Source organism: Acanthochromis polyacanthus, chromosome 18, assembly GCF_021347895.1.
Source record: "Acanthochromis polyacanthus isolate Apoly-LR-REF ecotype Palm Island chromosome 18, KAUST_Apoly_ChrSc, whole genome shotgun sequence".
NCBI lineage: Eukaryota > Metazoa > Chordata > Actinopteri > Pomacentridae > Acanthochromis > Acanthochromis polyacanthus.
The window spans coordinates 22,138,607-22,160,274 of record NC_067130.1 but is presented as its reverse complement, the minus strand read 5'-3'; the positions used below and the strand labels follow the sequence as shown (position 1 = coordinate 22,160,274).

The following is a 21,668-nucleotide window of genomic DNA, read 5'->3' as shown; positions in this document are numbered from 1 at the left end:
GACCCCAGCCAGCCAGTTCATTACTGCTGCTGTCCTGGGGGTCCACACTCATGATTAAACAGCCAGTCTGCCAGGCTCTAATGCTGCAACTCGACTGAATTGCATTGAGAAAACATGCAAAATTATTGGTCTAACTAAAATGTCAAATGTTATTAAAGTGGCTCCATCTATAACTCTCTAGAGACCAGCTCCCACTTGTAAATATGCTATAAAGTGTTGTGTAAAGCACATAATTAGCCTGAGCATGCTATTATGTGATTATGGATGTGATGATGGAGTGGAGTACAATGCACAATGCTCATAATCACTATAAAGAACCCCTCCTGGGTATTATGGCTTCTCTATAAAACATTTCTAAACTATGAACACTCACTGGAAATGTTTGTTTAAAATGATGTACAGCCAAGTTTAGTATCCTTGACTGTACATCATGAGCATAATCCATGTTATGTGTTGTGGAAATTCCACAAAAGCAAATCACAAAGAAAAAGTGTCTTTTTGGACCAAGAGTGTATGACAGACAAACCTTCACATTAGCAAGCACACGGTTGACATAAGTAAATAAATAAAGGAAATAAAGGAATAGCAGCAAAATATAAAGTTTCCACCACCTTAGAGTATTGAGATTTTCAGATGTGCATTTTCTGCTCCTGTAAGAAAATTATTCACCAGCTTTCCATAGAGAAGCAATGGTTTCAGATCATATCATGGCCTCTGAATCACAGATTAGGTCATTTTTCATATCACTAAAATGGGAGACAAATACTGGCATGACTGTCACTGTAAACTGCTGTCAGCATGTGCCGTTTGTGTGAAGGCACAACTCTTTTGCATCCTGCCACTGAAACTCTACATCAGAATTTAGGGAATTATCCCTCGTTGAAGCGCAGGAATGTTTTCAGTACCATTTGTATGTCTGTCTGTTTGTGTGTAAACAGGATTACGCTAAACTACCAAGTTGAAATTCATGAATCTTTTTGGAGATGTAGAGCTATTAAGTTTTCTTCAGATTTGCAAGATTAGTAGTCTGCTTTTTTGGAGAACTGTGCACTCCAAGTGTTCCTAGCTGCTCAAAAAAAGTAAATAGCAGCAGTAAAACCAGATTTTACAACAATCAGCTACAGTCTGTTGCACCACCAGTAATCCAATTGCCTATCTCTGTGGTTAGTTGGATCTGTAGATTCATCAAGAAAATGTGCTTCAACCTAAAGAAACAGACATTTTTTAAAAAATCAATATACGACAATTATGGAGAACAAAGACATAAGATGTTATCAAAATGTTCTGCAGAAACACTTCAGGTTAATGAACACCATAACTCAGGAAAAGAAGTAGAGATTGTCACCATATTTCAGTGTTGGTCAGATACTGTTCCAATAATCTTGGATCTTCATCTATGCAAAGTCTTTATGAAAGATATCGTCTAAGTCTGGACAAAAATGAGTGTAAAATCCAGTGTTACTTGGTAGTGCAGGAATATTAATGCAAAACAGTATTCCTAGTTTTCATATATACAGTACCAGTCAAAGATGTGGGGTCGCCCAGGCAATTTCATGTTTTCCATGAAAACTCACACTTTTATTCATGTGCTAACATAACTGCACAAGGGTTTTCTAATCATCAATTAACCTTTCAACACCATTAGCTAACACAATGTAGCATTAGAACACAAGAGTGATGGTTGCTGGAAATGTTCCTCTGTACCCCCCTTTGTAGATATTCCATTAAAAATCAGCTGTTTCCAGCTAGAACAGTCATTTACCACATGAACAATGTCTACACTGTATTTATGATTCATTTTATGTGATCTTCATTGAAAAAACTGCTTTTCTTTCAAAAATAATTTCTAAGTGATTCTAAACTGTTGAACCGTAGCATATGCTGCCTTTATGTTTATTATATTAGCAAATACTCTGCTGTTTTGTAAATAAGGTAATCAATGTCACTCAAGTTGTCCGAAGCTGTATCTCAGCATTCAATCAGCTGTAGATAATCTGTGCAAAGTCTTCAGTACAATACCTCATAATGATAATGTAACTTTGACAAACGTTAACGCTGACTAAATGAAATGGATTATATAATGGAATTATGTAATTTAACTGATTATTTGTTGTGTGGAGTAGAAAGTATTGATAATCAGTAGATGCATCAAGCAGAAGAAAAAGATGCATGATTGACTGAAGCAGAAGCTTTTAAACTGAGGCAAACCTCCTTAGGGGGCGCTGGAGAGTTGAAGGGAGGAGAAGAAACATGAGGTTTGAGTCAACTTAGTCAAATCTGAAATGAGACTGCAATGAAGGATTTTCTTCGCTGATTATTTTCTCAATTAATTGATTAGTTATTGGTCAATAAAATGGTTAAACATGTTTGTTTACCACCGTACAGGAGAAAAGATACCAAAAAGTTTTCACATTTCGGTAGCTGCATTTGAAGAACTTACACCATTTTTGTAATTAGTTCAACTGATTAATCGATTATCACAATAGTAGATGATTAGTTTTATAGCTGATGAGTCAATTAATGAATTTGTCATTCCATCTCTAATGTGAACACACAGACACACATTTCTACATTCAGAACAGCATCATGTTCATTGTCAAATACTCCCCTGAGTATTGTCAAATTTTTAAGTTTTCTTCAGTATTATTAAAATCTCTTATTAGTTGTCTATGCATCCATGAAAACATTTAAATAGGGCGTGATAATAGCTAATTCAGCTGCTTTTAATGGCACCAATTTGCAGAAATATTAGGAAACCTGCCACTCAAAGCTTGACTTTATTAACATTCTCAGATTGTCAGTGTCAGAAATCTCTTGGCCAAAGCATGAAAAATCCTTTAAGATCCCCACCGTTGATAGATGAGATTAATAACACGGCAAATCAAGATGGATAATTGACTTCCTCCAAGTCTTGCACAGTGTTGGCATGGAAACAATTTCTTTGATTGAAGAACTAATTAGCTGCAGATCTTTGACTGATTGTGCAGCACAAACATGATGCGGTGAAAATACTCCATCTTTTAATTGCCTTCCGTTATGTTGACGGTGGATCTCCAGCCTGATGCTGAGATCTATTTTTAGACTTTGTGCTTGTGTGGAGCTGTTGTGTGTCTGTGTGTGTGTGTGCAGTATGTTTTGGTGTGTTTACATCATCCTGCCACACCTACCCTGAGTCATCAGAGCCCCGAGCTGTGACGTCACAGCTCCAGATGGATGTAACTGGCTGCAGTCAAGTCATCAATGTGTAGAGTCCTGTAGGAGGAGCAGCAGATGGAAATACAATGTGTCAACAAATGACCTCAGTTACAGTCAAACAAGTTTGTCCTTTTCTGTGTATGCCTGAATAGTTTAAAATACCTCTAAATGCACAATTCATGTTAAACCCTAGATTACATTGTCCCAGCCTCCGCTTTCATCCTTCCTCGTCCCAGCAGTGTGTTCCTCCATCCTCTCCGAGCTCCTCCTTCCTCTCTCTGATGCTGTTATGTAATCACTCCTCTCCTCCTAGGACCGCCTGGCTCCAACATGGAACTGTGACATCACAGAGTGTGTCTGTGTGAATGTGTTTTCAAGCTTGTGCATTTGGAAACAATGTGGCTTTGTGGCATCTCACTTAGTGCTTGTATACTTTTTTTGTGCCACTGCAGGTCAAATCCAGATTAGTTTGTCTGTTAAACTCAACAGCTGATGCCGAAACATTCATGTACAGTATTGATTTGCTGCTGATTTTGTTCAGAAAGACTCCTCATTTACAAATTATGCAATCAAAACATGTTTTACCCCATGGAAGGAGCATTGTTAGCAGAGCAGCTGCTTTGTTTGTTCCATGGGAGGTGTTCAGGTGTAGCACTGAGCTGTAAATTCACCCGTGTTTTGTAAATACTCAGAGATCAACACACAATTATTGTGCAAAATGCAGAAAAATGGACCCGAGAGGTGTACTATGAAGCAAATTTGACATAACCAGGCTCTCTGGCTCAACAAAACCTATAGGGAATAACAACAGTGGTTATCAGCCTTCCTTTGTTTAATAGGCCTTCTTCACATAAAAGGACATGTTTAACATGCCATGTGACTCTTCTTTGACTTCAGTCAACATGTTGTTATTTTGGAGAGATATGCAGCTGATGGTGCATTCTTTGCACCGATAAGTGATAGAATTTAGCGATTTTTTTTTTTTAAATTTAATTTACTTTTTAAAAAAGAAAACAGGCCTTTTATACCTGCTGTTATGTTTTGTGATTCAGAGGGCTCAAGCACAGAAATAAGTCTTGTGAGGATGTGAGAGGAAGAGTTATCCAATCATCAGAGTCCACAGGGTGACCCTAAAAGTTTGTACAAAATTTAATGGAAATGCATCCAGTGTTGCTGAAATTAAACAAGATTAGAGCAGCGTTAAGATTTAGTTTTGTGTTTATGGGGGCAGAAACTGAAGATACTTGCAGCACAAACCTACAGTCACTCCTGTGTTCTAATGGTACAATGCATTAGCTAATGGTGTTGAAAGGCTAATTGATGATTAAAGAAACCCTTGTGCAGTTATGTTAGCACATGAATAAAAGTATGAGTTTTCATGGAAAGCGTGAAATTGTCTGGGTGATCCCAAACATTTGAATGGTAGTGTAAAAGTAAATGTCTCTGGTACTTGCTGTTTTCTCTGCTGGTCTACTGATCAGTTAAAAATTTCCCTGATTGGCTCAATCAGGATCGGGACAGTCATACTTTATGCTTTAACATATTGCACCTTGTTTAAAGTTCAAGTGCCCTGTCAGAAGTTTTGTTGTTGTTGAATCTTTGAAAAAGAAAAAGCATATATTTTCTGTGTGCTCCAGAGTCAGTCCTCACATGCAATGTTAAAAATGGAGTTTATTTTAGGTGGCCTAAATTTAGCAACGGAAATCTATAGACTATATATAAATGATGGACGAAGCCTTCGGGTCTGAAAAATGATGTGAATGCAGAAGTTTCTTAAACCTGCATTCTGTCTAACAGCCAGCAGAGGGCGACTCCTCTAGTTGCAAAACCATGTCTGTTTATACAAAATTCTATCAGAAAACCACCCTGTTTCTCTTCAGTTTTAAGCCATCCATCCATCCATTCTCTATACACCGCTTTATCCTCACTAGGATCGCAGGGGGTGCTGGAGCCTATCTCAGCTGACTCGGGCGAAGGCAGGGGACACCCTGGACAGGTCGCCCGTCTGTCACAGGACTACATATACAGACAAACAATCACACTCACATTCACACCTACGGACAATTTAGGGTCATCAATTAACCTCAGCATATTTTTGGACTGTGGGAGGAAGCCGGAGTGCCCGGAGAAAACCCACGCATGCACAGGGAGAACATGCAAACTCCATGCAGAAAGATCCCAGGCCCACAGTTTTAAACCAGCAGCATTAAATTATACATAATGTATCAAACTATTTCATGAGTAAGATTGGAGAAGCTGATCCCACCTGGTTCTCTCTGCTACATCTTTGGCTCTACTGCAACAGAGCATTTATCCATGTGAATCTGTGTACCAACAAAAACAGTGATGAATATATCAATAGCCTGGATTTCTAATAGTCCTGTTCTTCTTTCTGTTAGCCAGTCCTGTTCTTCTTTCTGCTAGCCAGCTCTTATTGTGTCAGAGTGCAGTACGTTTTAAAAGCTTGGTGGATGTAATTATACAGCAGGCCGCTAAATATTTCCCCCAGATGGTGCTCAGACCCGGCTATTAGTCACACATAGCGCTCAGAGTTCTTCATTTGACACAAATCCTATGAATGACCCACATGGGGCTAAACTCAAGTTCTCCAGGAAATCATTTAGTTCCAGCATCCAAGAATATCCAGATTCATAAACTCCCAGACAGGACCATTTATTTAGCTGTGTCTGGGTCCACATTTGATCCATTGCACAGATTACAGTATCAGCTTTAGCATGTCTGATGCTGTTTACAGTCACTGCGGTACACATTGTCTCGGATATCATTACTGTATAAAAAAACACAGCAAATCCTTTAAGATGTTTAAAATGAGAGGGTGTAGCAGCAGAGATGGGCCAACAGATGGTTTCCTGGATAATGAGAATTAGTCTGCAGATTAGAAATCATTGCATTTCAGCACTGTATATTTACTCATTAGTGTTGGTCTTCACTCAACTCAGGATGCTTTTAGTCCAAAGTCTTTGAACATTTGACTGCTTTTTTTAAAGCCCATGCTGAATTAAATGTCAAGAATAATACAAAAAATAAGTTGTGCAGAATTTCTGTGTGATTATAGCATCTTTTAATTGATTTTGATCATTTTCTTTATGAAGTTTTTGTTTTTAGTTATATGAGTCACTTCTTGTGGAAACCAATGCAGCTTTCAACCCTTTTGTCTCAGGCTTTAGTTGTGGTTTTTGTACAGATACACTACCGTTCAAAAGTTTGAGGCCATTTAGAATTGTTCTTATTTTTGAATGGTAGTGTAAAAGTAAATGTCTCTGGTACTTGCTGTTTTCTCTGCTGGTCCACTGATCAGTTAGAAGTTTCCCTGATTGGCTCAATCAGGATCGGGACAGTCATACTTTATGCTTTAACATATTGCATTACGAGCAGCGATTGACCTTGTTTATAGTTCAAGTGTCCTGTCAGAAATTTTGTTGTTGTTGAATCTTTTAAAAAAAAGGCATACATTTTCTGTGTGCTCCAGAGTCAGTCCTCACATGCAATGTTAAAAATGAAGTTTGTATTAGGTGGCCTAAATTTAGTAACGGAAATCTATAGACTGTATATAAATGATGGACGAAGCCTTCGGGTCTGAAAAATGATGAGAATGCAGAAGTGTCTTAAACCTGCATTCTGTCTAACAGCCAACAGAGGGCGACTCCTCTAGTGGCAAAAACAAGTCTGTTTGTACAAAATTCTATCAGAAAACGACCCTGTTTCTTACTTGATCTGTTACCTCGGTAAACATTTTCGTAATGAGTTTATAACCTCAATCGCTAATTTCAAATTTCCTTCAGTAAAGCATGGTAAATTACGGTCCCCATTGTAGGAAAACAGACAACAAAGCAAGGTCTGTTTTAGGGAAGGTTTTGTTTGGTTTCAAAAGTCCAAGATGGCTAAATTCGAAACTTGAGGTTTCAAAACTGTAGCTCTCAAAGTAATTGGCTGCAGCTACATCTATGCTTTATATACAGTTTATGTTGAGACTGTAATGATTTGTTGAAAAAGTATTTTACAGTAATGTTGTAGAAAAGCGGATTCTCTTTGAATTTCAATCAGTTGGAACCAGCATCTAGTAACTATAAAGTACATTTGCATTGGCTTTAACATCATACCATTCAATTGGCTGGCTAATCCAACTCCTTGGGAACTTAAAAGGAAAAAGGCAGAACATATAGACCACTATATCTAAAATCCATAAAATAGAAAACACACATGCTGGATGATCATACAGCAGCCTTCGGGAGATAGGATACCAGCACTCATCACCACCTTTTCAGGCCAAGTTGAATTTTCTATTTTTGAATTATTTTACAAGTGTTTTTAAAATAGGATCAGCATGTCCAGCATTTTCCCAGTGGCCACAGTTGCTCCCAGTACTGAGAAGAAATAGTGGCCCCATGTGCTGCAGCTATTTTATTGCAATATACAAACTCAGCATTTGCTCATCAGCTCATGGAAGATATTTCACCATAAATGTATCTTCCAACAACTTGTTCCTTTAAGTACCGTTTTTGAGCCATGCTGCATTTCTCTAATTGCTGCAGTGTGTTTTATTTTCCTCTCAGTCTTTCTTGTCGTCTCCTGTTTGCTCTGTGGAAACACTGCCTGCAGTTCACCTGGAAACTCTCTTAATTTTAATCACAGCTTTTGGTCACAGTTGACTCACTCATGGCTTCTCAGTTGTACAGAAAAGTGCAGAAATTTTACTGTGTTTTTTTAATGACGTCTGTAGACTAAAGCGATTTTAATGAAATATCAGGATTTAAGCTTAGATTTAATAATTTTTTCAATTGAACTGCTATCACACATGATTAGTTCAACAACTGTTGGAAGGTTTTTACAATTGCTGACTAAATAAATAAGGCATAAGCATTGATATATATACACACATTGCATTTGGATCACGTATCAGTGCACAAAAAGAACCACAGCAAAAATGTAGCTTGATGTTTATTGTACATACTCTGTGCAAGCGTGTGTGTCTCAGTGATGCTAACAGATGTGAACATCTGTCACCACCAGATTTAAACAAAGAGCAGTCATCGAGACACAAATATCTGACTGTACGGCCTTCAGCTCAATCCTTATATATGTCATCTCCTTTTTCTCTGTTTTCATTCTCAGTGAGGAGCTGAAGCTGGCCTCCCAGAAGTCACAACATCTTGATGAGGTACTGGCCTTTATCATTTCATATTATGGAAATCCATCCATCCATTATCTATACACCACTTAATCCTCATTAGGGTCATGTGGGGCTAGAATCTATCCCAGCTGACTTAGGGTGGAGGTGGGGGCATCCTGTACAGGTCACTAGACTATCACAGAGCTACACGTAGAGACACAATCACAGTTCATATTATGGAAAGGATTTCCTTTATCCTGTTCGAGATACAGTTGTTGTTAGTCCAGAATCGATGATTTCTAGAGATAGGATTTGGCGTTGTGAGTTTGCCCTCCTGCGGAGAGTAAACTCTTTAAGCTCAGATGGCTTTAGGTTCTATTTAAATTCTCTGTGTTTGTGTGTGTTTGCCTCTCAGCATAATGACGACCGAGACAGTCAGCAGGCAGACATGAAGAGCAGGTAAGACGTCTGTTGATTCTCTGCATTTATATCACACTTTGAAAATCTAACTTTAGTTGCAGGCACTTCAAAAATATTATTTGTTGGCCTTTTAAAAATATTTCAAAAAATTTGTGATTAGATTGCTGTTGCATCATAACCATGGTTACCATGTCTACATTAGAATCTACTTTGTGTGTGAGGACATTTTGTAACTTTTCTCCAGTTTTGGACTTTATTTTAACCCCTTACTTAGCCTTTGTAACCTGTGCTCATCACAGTGTGCTCATACACACTGTGATGTTGAATGTGCAGATTTAAGGACGTTGGTTTAGTGTTTGCTGATGTTTGTCTCAAAAGCTGACAAAGCGTCCATACCTTGTGTATATACACTTATATAGGGCAGCAGCTAATGATTATTTTCATTTTAATTGTCAGAGAGGAATCTTTTGATTGTCAGCTTTATTTAGCAGATTTTTGTTGATTTATTGAAAAACTAACAAACTGTACAAATATTCACTTATGACAAACTGGAAACAGAAAAATATAGCTTTTATTCCTTAAAAAATGACCACCAAACCATTGTTTAATTACTGAAAGAGTAACCAATTGACTTGCTGTCAACTGACTAGTGGCCTAATGGAGTGCTTGCGACTGTTCTAAAATACAAAATGAGCTTTCATTACTTTTGAACAGAGCCATTTTCTTAAACATTTGCCTAGTTTTCTACCTCTTCAAGTAGATTACTGTATGTGTACATTTCAGTGAATAATATAATGAATATTCTTGTTAAGCACTAAGCTCTCTTTTTTTTTTTATAGTATCCTACCATCATGGTTCTGATGTTGCCAGTTACCATACAAAAAACAATTTCATAATAACACAAGAAATCTTTAGTGTTATCATATAAAATGATGGAAGTTCTGGATCTAGATCAGGGGTGTCAAAGTCATTTTAGTTCAGGGGCCACATTCAGCCCAATTTGATCTCAAGTGGGCCAGAACCAATGAAATCATAACGTAGTAACCTATAAATAACCACAACTCCAAATATTTCCCTTTGTTTTAGTGAAAAAATGACATTCTGACTTTGTTCACATTTAATGAACTTTCTTTTTCCAGAATATTACGAACAACCTGAAATTTCTGTAGCAAAATAAATGAAATTTCAACAATATTATGCCTATTATCCCTATTATCAACAATAGGGTTCCCCCAATCAAACTCGGTCAAACTGAAGCTGCTGACTGACATTATATTGCACAATGTTCCATGTCTTTAAATATTTTCACAGTAAGTATTCATTTTCACCTCTGTAATTTTTACACTTTGCAAAGTCATCCTGAGCACCAGATTGGACCCTCTGACGGGCCTTATGTTTGACACCCCTTGAAAAAGCAAGATACTGCATGTATAAGTAGTCCTTACAATGACCAGTAAGATGTTAAAAGTGAAGGTAGCACCTCCTTTCCAGCACCTTGGAAGTATTCCAGCGCTCATAGGGTTAATAAAATAATTAGTTGCAGACGAAAAAAAAAAGGCTGGAGCGGCCTGCCCCAAGTCCTCCTTCCTCTATCCCCTCCCCGCGGTTCTCCAACGAAGCTAGCTAGCCCGTGTTAGCTCGCCTGGCTAATGTTGATCAGATCAGTTTTCTCTGCAAAACAGCCAGGTGTGCACTGTGTTGAAGATGGCCATTGCATTTCTAAATCTGTTTTTTGCTTTTACATCTATTCATCGCGCTCTTGGTCTTATTTTAAGGTCTTTCTAAGTCTGGAAACAAAAGAAGCCGTGAATATAACTCTTCTGTACTTGTACACGCCAGAAACAGAAACTTCACTCTCAATAATGAGAAGATTAAAACACCTAGGTGTCTGCACAGAACAGTGACTGAAGTTGAATGTTCAATAAAGAGGGTGTGACGGATGACTGAAACAGGATGACAGCCATGTATCAAAGTATGTGGTGTAAGATCAGAACGACAGGAGTGTAGGCAGAAGGATGAGAAATGAGCTGGCAGCTGTGTGGTGTCGGCTGGAAGGAAACGAAGAGGTTGTTCAATTAGAGCAGAAATAATAGATGTGGAGGGAGAGAAAAATTTCAAGTGAACATTAGGAAAGATGGGAGGTGTGTTGCAGTGAAACAGACTGCTTCACTTCACTTTGACTCTTTAAGATGTCTGTAGCAGAGAAGTTGTTGTCAGCTGTGGTCTGTTATGGTTGATTTTGGAGGCATTTTCTTGCTTCTTATTGTCTTACTTGGTTTATGTGTTAAAACTGTATTGATGCTGTAACTTGAGCAAACTTTAGGATCAAGGTATCCTGTGGCGTTTTGGACTACTAGTAGTGTAACAGAGTCATGTTTTATTTAGAGTCTTGTTTGTATCTCCTGCAAGATACAAGCATGTAGGTGGTGGGATACATACAAGGTGCCATCAAAAACTTAACAATCTGGCCCTATGAAAGTCAAAAACCATAACTGGTTTAATTCCTCCACCTGAATTTATTTACAATTATATATGTAAAAAAAATTGTGTTTTTGCTTTCAAACTGATGCTATATTAGGTGGAGTGTTAATTTATATATCTATTATAGAATAGATATATGGGTTATTCCAGAATTGGAGGACATTTGGGGTTCGAAATATCTGGAAAAAAAGTTCTCTTTTTACAGTTTTCTTCTCCATACTCATCAATAATAGCTAATAAACTATCAAAGCTTGATTTGCTCAGCTTACACATCAATGCTACCATTTTTATTTGTTATTTGTAACCCTACTCTAATCACAGTAACAGGGATGCTAATCCATGCTAATGTTTTTCTCAGGAGCAGAAGCTAGATATTTAGCTAGCTGTTACTGCAGGCCAAGAGGACAAACTTACTGGTGTCAAAAGAACTTCTTATCCTGATAATATGAAGTAGAGTGAGACATTCAATCTTACAAAGTTATGAAAATATGAAAAATAGGGAGCTAAGTTCTGCATCACCTCTTTGTGCCTCAAAGCTCTCAATGCTGTACTACTCCTGTAACTCTCCCTGAAAGTGCTATTATGTAAACATGTCAAGCACCATCTGTGATGAGCTGAATTTCCTAAACTGTGCCAAAACCCTTTAACTCAGATCCCTTTTTTCGGAAAATGAAGAAGTGGGGAGCCTGGTAGAGCAAGTGGAGAGGGGAAATTGTGCCATTGTGGCAAAAAAATAAACTATGTAATAACTGAGCTGTCATCAGCACAGTGCATTGGAGCACAAACATGTCACCAAATTACATTTTACTACATACAGTTATCATTTGTGTGCTTGTCTAATACCTGCTCTGTGTAAACACTACCTGCAGTTCAGCCGAAAAGTCTTTGTTTGACATTTTGACTCACTAATGGTATCTCAGTCGTGCCAAGAAGTGCTGAATTTATATTTTTTCTTAATATTCTGCTTAAATACAAACAATTTATTTTACACAGTCTTTAATAATTCAAAACATGCAGAAAAAAGTAATGAAATGTCAGGTTTTTAAGCACATAGTAGAGTCCTTCTACAGCACAACACAGGGGTTTTTTTAGTCCATAAAATCAAGTACAGTCACTTTAATAGTCCTTTAGAGGGCCAAAACTGTCCCGAAACACACAAAGCTTAAAATATCACGGAGTCTCCGGTAATTATTGAAGGTGACCTGGAAAAATCCATCAGCATTTCTATACGTGCATCTCTTCTTGTATCTGAATTTTGGCAATTGGACAGTCAGAGAACACTGTTGAGAGACATTTTAGAAAGCAAATTAACAAAGGAAAAGCAACAAAAAAGAATCAGCGATGTCTGCCTGTCTGGTTCTCTGTCTGTCTGTGATTTCATTCATCCTACACTTTTGGGTTACTCAGGTTCAGTTTCATCATTTTTATATTCACTAAATCTCCTGCAGAGAAACCGTCTCTAATCAGGAAACAGAGGGAGATGTCAACTTCCAGAAATCTACTGGAGCCTTAATCTCCGACAAAGACCGGGAGCTGGAAACACTGAGGAATGAGGTACTAAAGCATGACCTACTCTATATTGATCCAGTGTAATCTCAGGTTTGTAAAATGTTTATCTGTTTGCTGTGTCACTGCAGATCGCAGTGCTGCGAGGAGAAAATGCCATGGCCAAGACCCTGCAGTCGGCCGTAGAGACACTGGAGAGAGACAAAGCCCAGCTGCAAAGCCGAGTTCACAGTTTAGAGCAAAGTCTCATGGGAACACAGGCCTCAGAGGGAGAAGACAGAGAAGCTCCACCCTCAGGTGAGGAGATATTTCCCATTAGTTCTGCATCTGAGATGAAACTTGTGTTTGTTGACGTGTTTTCTGAACCTCGGTGCTCTTCCACAGGCGAAGCAGCTCTGGAGCAGCTGAGGGAAGAGAAGGAGTTTGCTGAGGGACAGGTGAGACATCCGTAAATGCCTTTTACACTGCCTTCAAGGGTTTTTGGTAGGGATGTGTACGGATGTTTTTTTGCTCCCAATCTGATCTGAGCCCCAATCTGACAGCATTTTCCATGATTTTACACATACTTGAACTACATAAAGATTCTTGAAATCAATGCAAAGCATATATTTTACAACTGAATAGCTCTCCAACACATAAAGAAAATGCATTTCTGCATCTAGATTGTGACTGAATGTACACCGATCAGGCATGACAGTACGACCACCTACCTAATATTGTGTTGGTCCACTTTATGCTGCTAAAACTCCTCTGACCCAGTGGGGCATGGACACAGGACCTCTGGGGATGTCCTGTGTCACCAAGGTGGTGGCAGTAAATTCTGTGGGTCCTGTGGGTTTCAGGGTGCTACCTGCCTAGATCAGGCTTAACCTGGCGCATCCCACAGATGCTCAAAAGATCTGGATCTGAGGAGTGTGGAACCCGAGTGAACACCTTAGCTCTGTTGTTCCCTGGGCCACTCCCAAGCAGTTTTTGTGGTGTGTCGGGGTGCATCAAGGCCTGCTGTTGCCATGAGGAGTGGGGGGTTGGTTGACCTGCAATGTTTAGGTGGGTGTACATATCAAACATCCACATGAATGTCAGCACTCTGACTCATTATAACAAGATCACTGATGTTATTCACTCTCACCTGTCACTCTCACCTGTCAGTGGTCATAATGTTGTGGCTGATTGATGTATGTAGGTATGTTGTTAAACACTGTCTGCAATGTAGTGTGGATGGTGGGGTGAACTGTGGCTCCACAAGCTCCAAAAGACAGTTAAAACCTGTATTCTCTGCATGCATGTGTGAAAATGTGTTGTAGATTAGCTGTAGCAGCTCGTTGTTCCACCAGGTGGAGCCTCTTATTGTTTAATGCCATAGCAACCTGAGGAGGCATCACTGCATCCAGATCTATGTTGGCAAGAAGAGAGCATTTTGGGAGTTTAGCTAGCAATGAGCACCATGACAGAGACTTTTGTGACGCTTGATGTCCTCTGATGAGAACTTCATTCCAACACAGAACAAATGTCCAATTTGTTCAGTTTGTGTTTTTGATTGAAACCACTTCTGATTATTGATCTTGAAAGCTTTTCAAAATTTGTCTCCCTGGCATCCTGCTGCAACTTCTGCATTCTCTTTACAATACCGGTGTGATAGCAGAAAAACAAAGGATCAGGCTTAGGTTTGTGCTAACACTGATGAATTAAAAAATGCCTCGACCGGCCCCTACCCCAACCTCTGAGATCAGATCAGGACATCCTTAGTTTTCAGTTCCTGCTTGTGCCATGTAAAATGCAGCACTGTTCAGGTGGTGATGTTTGTTTGTCTCCCTCAGATCAACTTCTTGAACAGTGTAATTGTGGACCTGCAGCGGAAGAACGAGGAGCTGAAAGTCAAACTGAAGAAGCTCGCTCTAGCTGAGTTCAATGGCAACACTGATGGGTAAGAAATAAATGTAAATAAAAATGAAAATGACTGAAAACTGCAGCTTCACAAGAGGAGCTCAAACAACTCCATTTGATCAGCAGCCGTTTTGGTGATTATTTTAACATGTATATTGAAAAAAAAATCAAAACAGTTCCTGTTTCCATCATCTGAACTTTGACAGCTTTTTTAAGTTTTATTATATTCTTGTAAATTAAATTTTTTCAGGTTTTAGACTGTGGGCTGATGAAAACCAGCCCTTAGCGTCTCTCCACACTTTGACATTTGTGTGTCACTGTTTATGTTTTCTCCTTCTGTTTTGGAAACATCAAATGTCATCCCTCAGATTATCCATCAAAACTTCTTTCAGAATAAATTCAAGGTGAGAAGTAGGCCACGCAGGGCTGAGAGCTGTTGAGTCATCTCGTTCACTGACTGGTCTGATGCAGCATATAATGATAATAATATCTGATTGGGGTGGATGCGTTGTTTACCTACAGGATGAAATTTTTAAGATGCTGCCTTTGTCAGGCCAGAATCATGTTGGTGAGTTGATCAATATGTGGGTTGGTTTGCTTTCATCAGACTAAATTTTCATTGAACAGATGATTGTTGGTGTTCCTTTCATAAGGAGAAAAGTGACACATCAGCAGCCTTACAACAGCTAGCTGACACAAAGAAAGGCTAGATATGTTGAACTTGCTTTGTGGTACAGCCCACTGGGTGTTTCATTAATCATACAAATATAATCAAAAAACATAGAAGTTTAAGGTTCAAATGCATTATTAACAGTGATCCATCCATTCTCTATACACCGCTTAATCCTCATTAGGGCCACGGGGGGCTGGAGTCTGTCCCAGCTGACTTAAGGTGAAGGAAGGGGACACCCTGGACAGGTCACCAGTCTGTCACAGGGCTACATATACAGGCAAACAATCATACTCACATTCACACATACGGGCAATTTAGAATCACCAATTAGCCTGAGCATGTTTTTAGACTGTGGAAGGAAGCTGGAGAACCTGAAGAAAACCCACGCATGCACAGGGAGAACATGCAAACTCCATGCAGAAAGATCCCAGGTCCAGGCCAGGAGGTGAACTGGGGATCTTCTAGCTGCAGGACGAAAGTGCTAACCACTACTCCACTGTGCAGGCCCATTATTAACATCTCTAACAGACTTTCTTCCTGTCTTTTGCCACTTGTTAATGTAATTTCCAGACAGAAGAGACCCACTGGTCAAATCAAAATTTACTCTGAGGTTAAATGTGGCTTCTGGTATGAGTCATGTTGAGCATGTAAATTGGTTAGGGAACAGGAAACACTTTTGGTTTGTATCTTTTCAAAAGATTTGTGGACTACAGGTCCAGAAAAATACAGATCATCATCTGTCTCTTTAGCCAACACTCATTGTAATACACTTTCAATTGTCTCCGTCCTGTAGTTTTGATGAAGGTGTGTCGAAGCGTGAAAAGAAGGCGACCCCTCGTCTGTTCTGTGACATCTGCGACTGCTTCGACCTCCATGACACTGAGGACTGTCCTACTCAGGCTCAGAGCCCTGACTCCGTACCTCACACCACCTACCACGGCAACCCGGCCGATGAGAGGCCCTACTGCGACATCTGCGAGGCCTTCGGACATGCCACCGAGTCCTGCAACGATGATCAGACCTTCTAGAGGTGCTGAGCATCTCAGCCCCTTCCTCTCCTCTTACCTCTTTCCTCCTCCCTTCAAACTCCTTCTCCTCTCCCACTACATTTCCCACAACCCAATATGCCCAACTAAAGCCCCTGCAGATTTTCCATAATGTATTTTTATACTGTATTTATGCATAACACTAGTAGCTACAGTCTTGATCTAAATCCTCTCCTTGGAAGATGTACTGTTCTGACTCTAATGCAGAATGCTCGTCCAAATATGCTGCTTTGGTGCAATATTGATGTTTATAACAAAAGGAATCCGTCCTCTGCACTCATCATTTCTAATGTGTTTTTTGCGTTTCTGTTTCTTTCTTAAATAGCTAGCGGTGACATTTCACATCTGTTGTTTTTTATGCTTTATTTGTTGATTGGCAACACAGTGATGCAACCGAGCAAAGCACAGTTCAAGCTGAAGGGAAAATGAAGCACCTCTATCAGCCTCAACACTCCTTTATTCTGCATCACTTTCCTCAGTCTGGAAGGCTTTAAACCAATCACAGAGTGATACTGCCAAATTACACTGATGTTTTATGTTTAGTAATATTTTTAAAAGCCTCTCTTCCAGTGCATCTACTGACAAAGGAGTATTTGGGCATTTACGAGGAAAACAAATAGAAACCTTCAGAGTAAAGTCAGAATTTTATAAGACAAGGGCACAATATTGAAGAGAAATGTTGCCATAAGACTTAAGATTTTTAAACAAAAATAAAAAAGTTGTAACATTTTGAGCAGAAAATGACGTTAAATATTTAGCTAAAAAAGTCTTAATGTTTTAGGGAAAAAGTTGCTGTATTTTGAGAATAAAAAGTCTTAATACTTTGAGAAAACAAGTTGCAACATATTGACTAAAATGTTATGGAAACAAACTTATTTGAAACAAAAAGCTAAAATTCATGGCATTTTGAGGAAAGAAGTTGTAATATTTTGAGGTGAAAGTTGTCACAGGCTGAGCTAAAAAGTAGTAACCTTTAGAGAAATGGTCACTCAATTTTTAGCAAAAGAAGTCGTAATATTTTGAGGACAAAGACAATACAAACAAAAGATTCCTCATACAGCGTCTAACTGGTTTCATTTCAGAACGTTAAAAGCTCTGATATTTAGGGACTTATTGGTGAAACTTCTCTTTTTATGTCCAAAGCTGATAATAACATCTGACCTGTGTATTACAAGGTCACATACTAAAATCTTGTTATATGATTTATACTTCAAATATGTTTTCATTTTCATAAAATTGTTACTATTTTAAAACAAGAAAAGTACTCAGAGAGCGCAGTACTCCACCAAAGCTTCTCAGTCGTTATTTAATTTCCGCCAGTTAAAATATTTTAAAAAATTGTGGCAGAAATCACGGCACTATAGAAAGTGGTCATTTAATATAGATGTACCCACAAACAAAATGACCTTGCACTGAACACAGGCATGTGTTATGCATGTGTACCTCATGTACGGATATCGAATCACATGAAGCGGGTGGTGGGAATTGTTCCTCATGTCATTTCTGATGGATAAGTCCCAATAAGTCTGCAGCGGTCGATTTGTGGTAGGATTGCAGTCATGTGATTGTCAGCAGTCAGCTGACGTAGTGTTCTCTTGTTGTCATAGTTACAGTGACGCTGTGCCACTATCTCGCAATAACGTACAAGTATTTACTAAATCCGTGGATCCGAATTATAAGCCACATCACTGCCAAAATCTAATCAATTGGTGCTTGTTTCATTTTTGACCTTCCCTGAAAATTTCATCCAAATCCGTTGTTCCGTTTTTTAATAATGTTGCAGACAGACAGACAAACGTACGCCGATCGTCACATTACTCTGCCGTGTTCCTTGTTGGGGTAATTATGCATCATGCATTTCTTAAATATTACAACTTCATTCTCACAATAATACTGCTCTGTCAGAGAAATATCAATACTTTATTGTTTAACATTGAGTTGTGAACTTTTTTAAAATCAAAATAGTAAAATTTTATTCTGACAGCTTTACTCTCTTCGTATTATATTATAATATTACAACTTTTTCCCTTTTAATGTTTTCATGATATACGTCACTCGTTTACTCTCAAAACTAGTTATATCATTGATTATTGTTTGGACTTATTTCTTGTAGTATTTCATATTTTTCTAATAAATGTTACAAATTTCATCTTAAAATAATACAACTTTTTAGTGGCCTTAATATTCTATTGTAATTTAAATGTTAACTAGTGGGAAATATTGTAAAAAAAATGAGAAAAGTTCAATCTTAACTTTGGAAATTGACAAAAATATACACCAACAGTCAAAAGTTTGGACACACCTCCTCATTCAGTGATTTTTATTTAAATGTTTTCTACATTGTAGATTAATACTGAAGACATCAGAACTATAAAAGAATACATGTGGAACTATGTTGTAAACAAAAAGTGTGAATATTCAGCATTAATCTACAATGAATGAAGGTGAGGTGCAAATGAAGGCTGAATAAAAATCTTAAAAGTGGGCCTTGAGTAGAAGAGCCACTGTGTAGATTCTTCACATAAAGATGGATTTTCTTAATTATTTGTCTAAAGTGGTTCTCTGCTTGACAAAACAACTTTACTGGCAGGTCCATTTAGTAACGCTCTGGAGCTTTTGATCAAAATCATACGTTTTTCTTCAGCAGCTGAGGACTGCTCACTTGTACTGGATTAAAAATAGCAAATAAATCTTTGGCCACTGATTGATGACAGCTTAGTCAAAATCTCCAGAACGTCCACTAAATAGGCTTTAGCTGCTATTTCCAAAGTCAGGATGAACATTTATCTCCCTCCCGTGGGTTGATATCCTTACAGGATGCCACTGAAAGTCACTGAGGTTTTGTTGAATTTGCTAAAAAGTTTTGTTATTTATTGTCTGATCTTCTACTTGCCAGTGATTTTTCTACAGAGAAATAAGCTTGCACTGATAAAAGGTATGTAGTCTGTACAGATGACACAACACAGATTTAACTATAGAAGCCTCGATTAACTTAGTTTTGCACTGTTCACTTTAACGATTCAGAACTCAGAAATATACTTTATGCTTCTAAAGTTATTTAAAAGTTATTTTATGAAGATGGACGGTGCAGGTTCTTCAGCTTTGACATTTTGGTTAATTTGCCTATTTGCTTTTTGGCAGTTAGATGAGATGATTAACACAATCTGTCCTGCTGTTTAAATGTGGATTTTGGACTCTCTTACTGAAATGTTATTGTCTTGAGAAAACCTGGAATAACTACAGACTCTGGAGGGGTAGAAGGAGCAGATTTCTTTGCAGATTTTAGTCAAAGTGTTTGCACAAGGGCTGAAAAATGAACTGATTTCAAATCAAAAATGGAAACTAAAGAAAACAATTAAGGAATAAAATTAGCATATTGAAAGTTACAATTTATCTCTAAAAATTAGCAGCACAGATGCATTTTCCAACTCATTTAGGCCGATACTGATAAATGCACATACTTTAAACCCACTTGCTGAGAACATTAAATCCCTCCTGTAGTCCACTGAACAGATTATTCCAACTGTTATTATGTAGCAGAGGCTTTAAATGCAATACTCTTGGGCAAAATAAGAACAAAGAAAATAAGAAAAATAATATAGCGATAATAATATAACAAAATTAATATAACCAACATTAAATTACATGCCACATTTATTTTTTTATTTGAACTGTATGCTTTTATTGTGTTCTTCTTTTAGGATTTTCATTATCTGCCTGTCAGTGCTAACATTTCATTTTAATTCTCTTATCAATATCGATATCTTTGATTTCAACTACAAATGTACTCAAATAGAAGCAACAATAGATTTGTATTTGTTGATTTACACTCCCGTTCAAACGTTTACAGTCACTTAGAAATGTCCTTATTTTGGAAAGAACATCATGTTTTTCAATGAAGATAACATTTAATGAATCATAAATCCAGTCTAGACATTGTTAATGTGGTAAATGACTATTCTAGCTGGAAACGTCTGATTTTTAATGGAATATTACCATAGGGGTATAGGGGAACATTTCCAGCAACCATCACTCCTGTGTTCTAATGCTACATTGTGTTAGCTAATGGTGTTGAAAGGCTAACTGATGATTAGAAAACCCTTGTGCAGTTTTGTTAGCACATGAATAAAAATGTGAGTTTTCATGGACAACATGAAATTGCCTGGGTGACCTTAAACCTTTGAATGGTAGTGTGTAGATTTTCAAGTCCTTCTGGGCTCTGCAAGCTCAAAATACATCATGAGAGCACTTTTGAGTAAAGAAAAGCTTGTGGTAGCGCTAAATGTCCGCTGAGATGTATTTTCATGCATTTTTAAAGTACAAATGAGTGAAACTGTAAGTCTACATGGTTAGTTTAGCTCAGCACAAAGACTGGAAACAGCCAGCCTGCTCTGCCCTGCACATCGCCTTCCATGAAACAGCAAATTGTCCTTTTTATACTGTGGATTTTGCACCACATAAAGAAAGAAGATCAAGTTATTGTCAGTAATTTATGCCAGAAAGCAAATAAGTTTTTCCTAAAATGCCGAGCTGCTCTTTAAAAGAACCCTGTTTAGTGACGTGTATTTGACTTCTCTTGTTCTAAAGCACAATTCTGGATCATATTGAATCTTGTGGTGTAACAGTGCAGATAGCACAGGAAGGGACACTTTCTCTGTAAATACTGATCAGAAGCCTCCTTCTGACAGACGTGTACACAGTGCCATGAACTAAAGATAGCTTTTATGTGTACTACATGTTATTTTTCTGCCCTGTTCATAGCGTTGTATGAGGAGGTTTCTGCTCCAGTGGGGAAAACAGCCCGTTTGTATAGACTTTAAAACATTGTGTACTTTATAAGTGATGAGTCTAATTATTGTTGTTTTATATGTAATGATTTCAGGCACCATGTATCAGTGGTTTCAGGACCGTTCTACAGATGTGGATGTGGTGTGAACTGTCACTGTTTTCTATGTACTGTATACTCCTGAGCAGTAAAATTAGAAAGAAAAACACCGTTTTGTTGTTCTCTCTTCACTTCAGCAGCTTTTTTTTCACCAGACCAACACTCAGACTGCAGTGACACCAGTGTTGAAGCCGCTTCACTGCTCCAGCCTTCATGAGAGAAATAATCTGTTAAATAAAGCCTGACTTCAGTAATTCAAGCTTACAGACATCTTAATTTCAGGATGTTCTGCTTTATATACGGTTCCTTTAAAAAGTATTTACCCACTGTGGATTTTTTTAACATTTCATTTCTTTTCAACATTGAATGATTGTCGTTTAAATTTAGCTACTTTGACAAAATAATTACAAAAAAAGAAGAGTGAAAACAGATTTGTACAAAGAAATG

General features: G+C 38.1%; 1 protein-coding gene across 2 annotated transcripts in view; it reads left to right on the top strand.

Moving 5' to 3' along the window:
- Positions 1 to 21,330, top strand: part of clip1b (CAP-GLY domain containing linker protein 1b) — a 67,992-nt gene extending 46,662 nt beyond the window's left edge. For both annotated transcript variants that reach the window (XM_022206764.2, XM_022206763.2), the window contains 7 exons: positions 8,329 to 8,374; positions 8,742 to 8,785; positions 12,676 to 12,781; positions 12,865 to 13,030; positions 13,118 to 13,170; positions 14,551 to 14,657; positions 16,084 to 21,330. In XM_022206764.2, coding sequence (XP_022062456.1) covers positions 8,329 to 8,374; positions 8,742 to 8,785; positions 12,676 to 12,781; positions 12,865 to 13,030; positions 13,118 to 13,170; positions 14,551 to 14,657; positions 16,084 to 16,318 — 757 coding nt within the window. In that variant the 3' untranslated portion in view covers positions 16,319 to 21,330. The remainder of the gene's footprint in view (positions 1 to 8,328; positions 8,375 to 8,741; positions 8,786 to 12,675; positions 12,782 to 12,864; positions 13,031 to 13,117; positions 13,171 to 14,550; positions 14,658 to 16,083) is intronic.
- Positions 21,331 to 21,668: the final 338 nt, after the last annotated feature.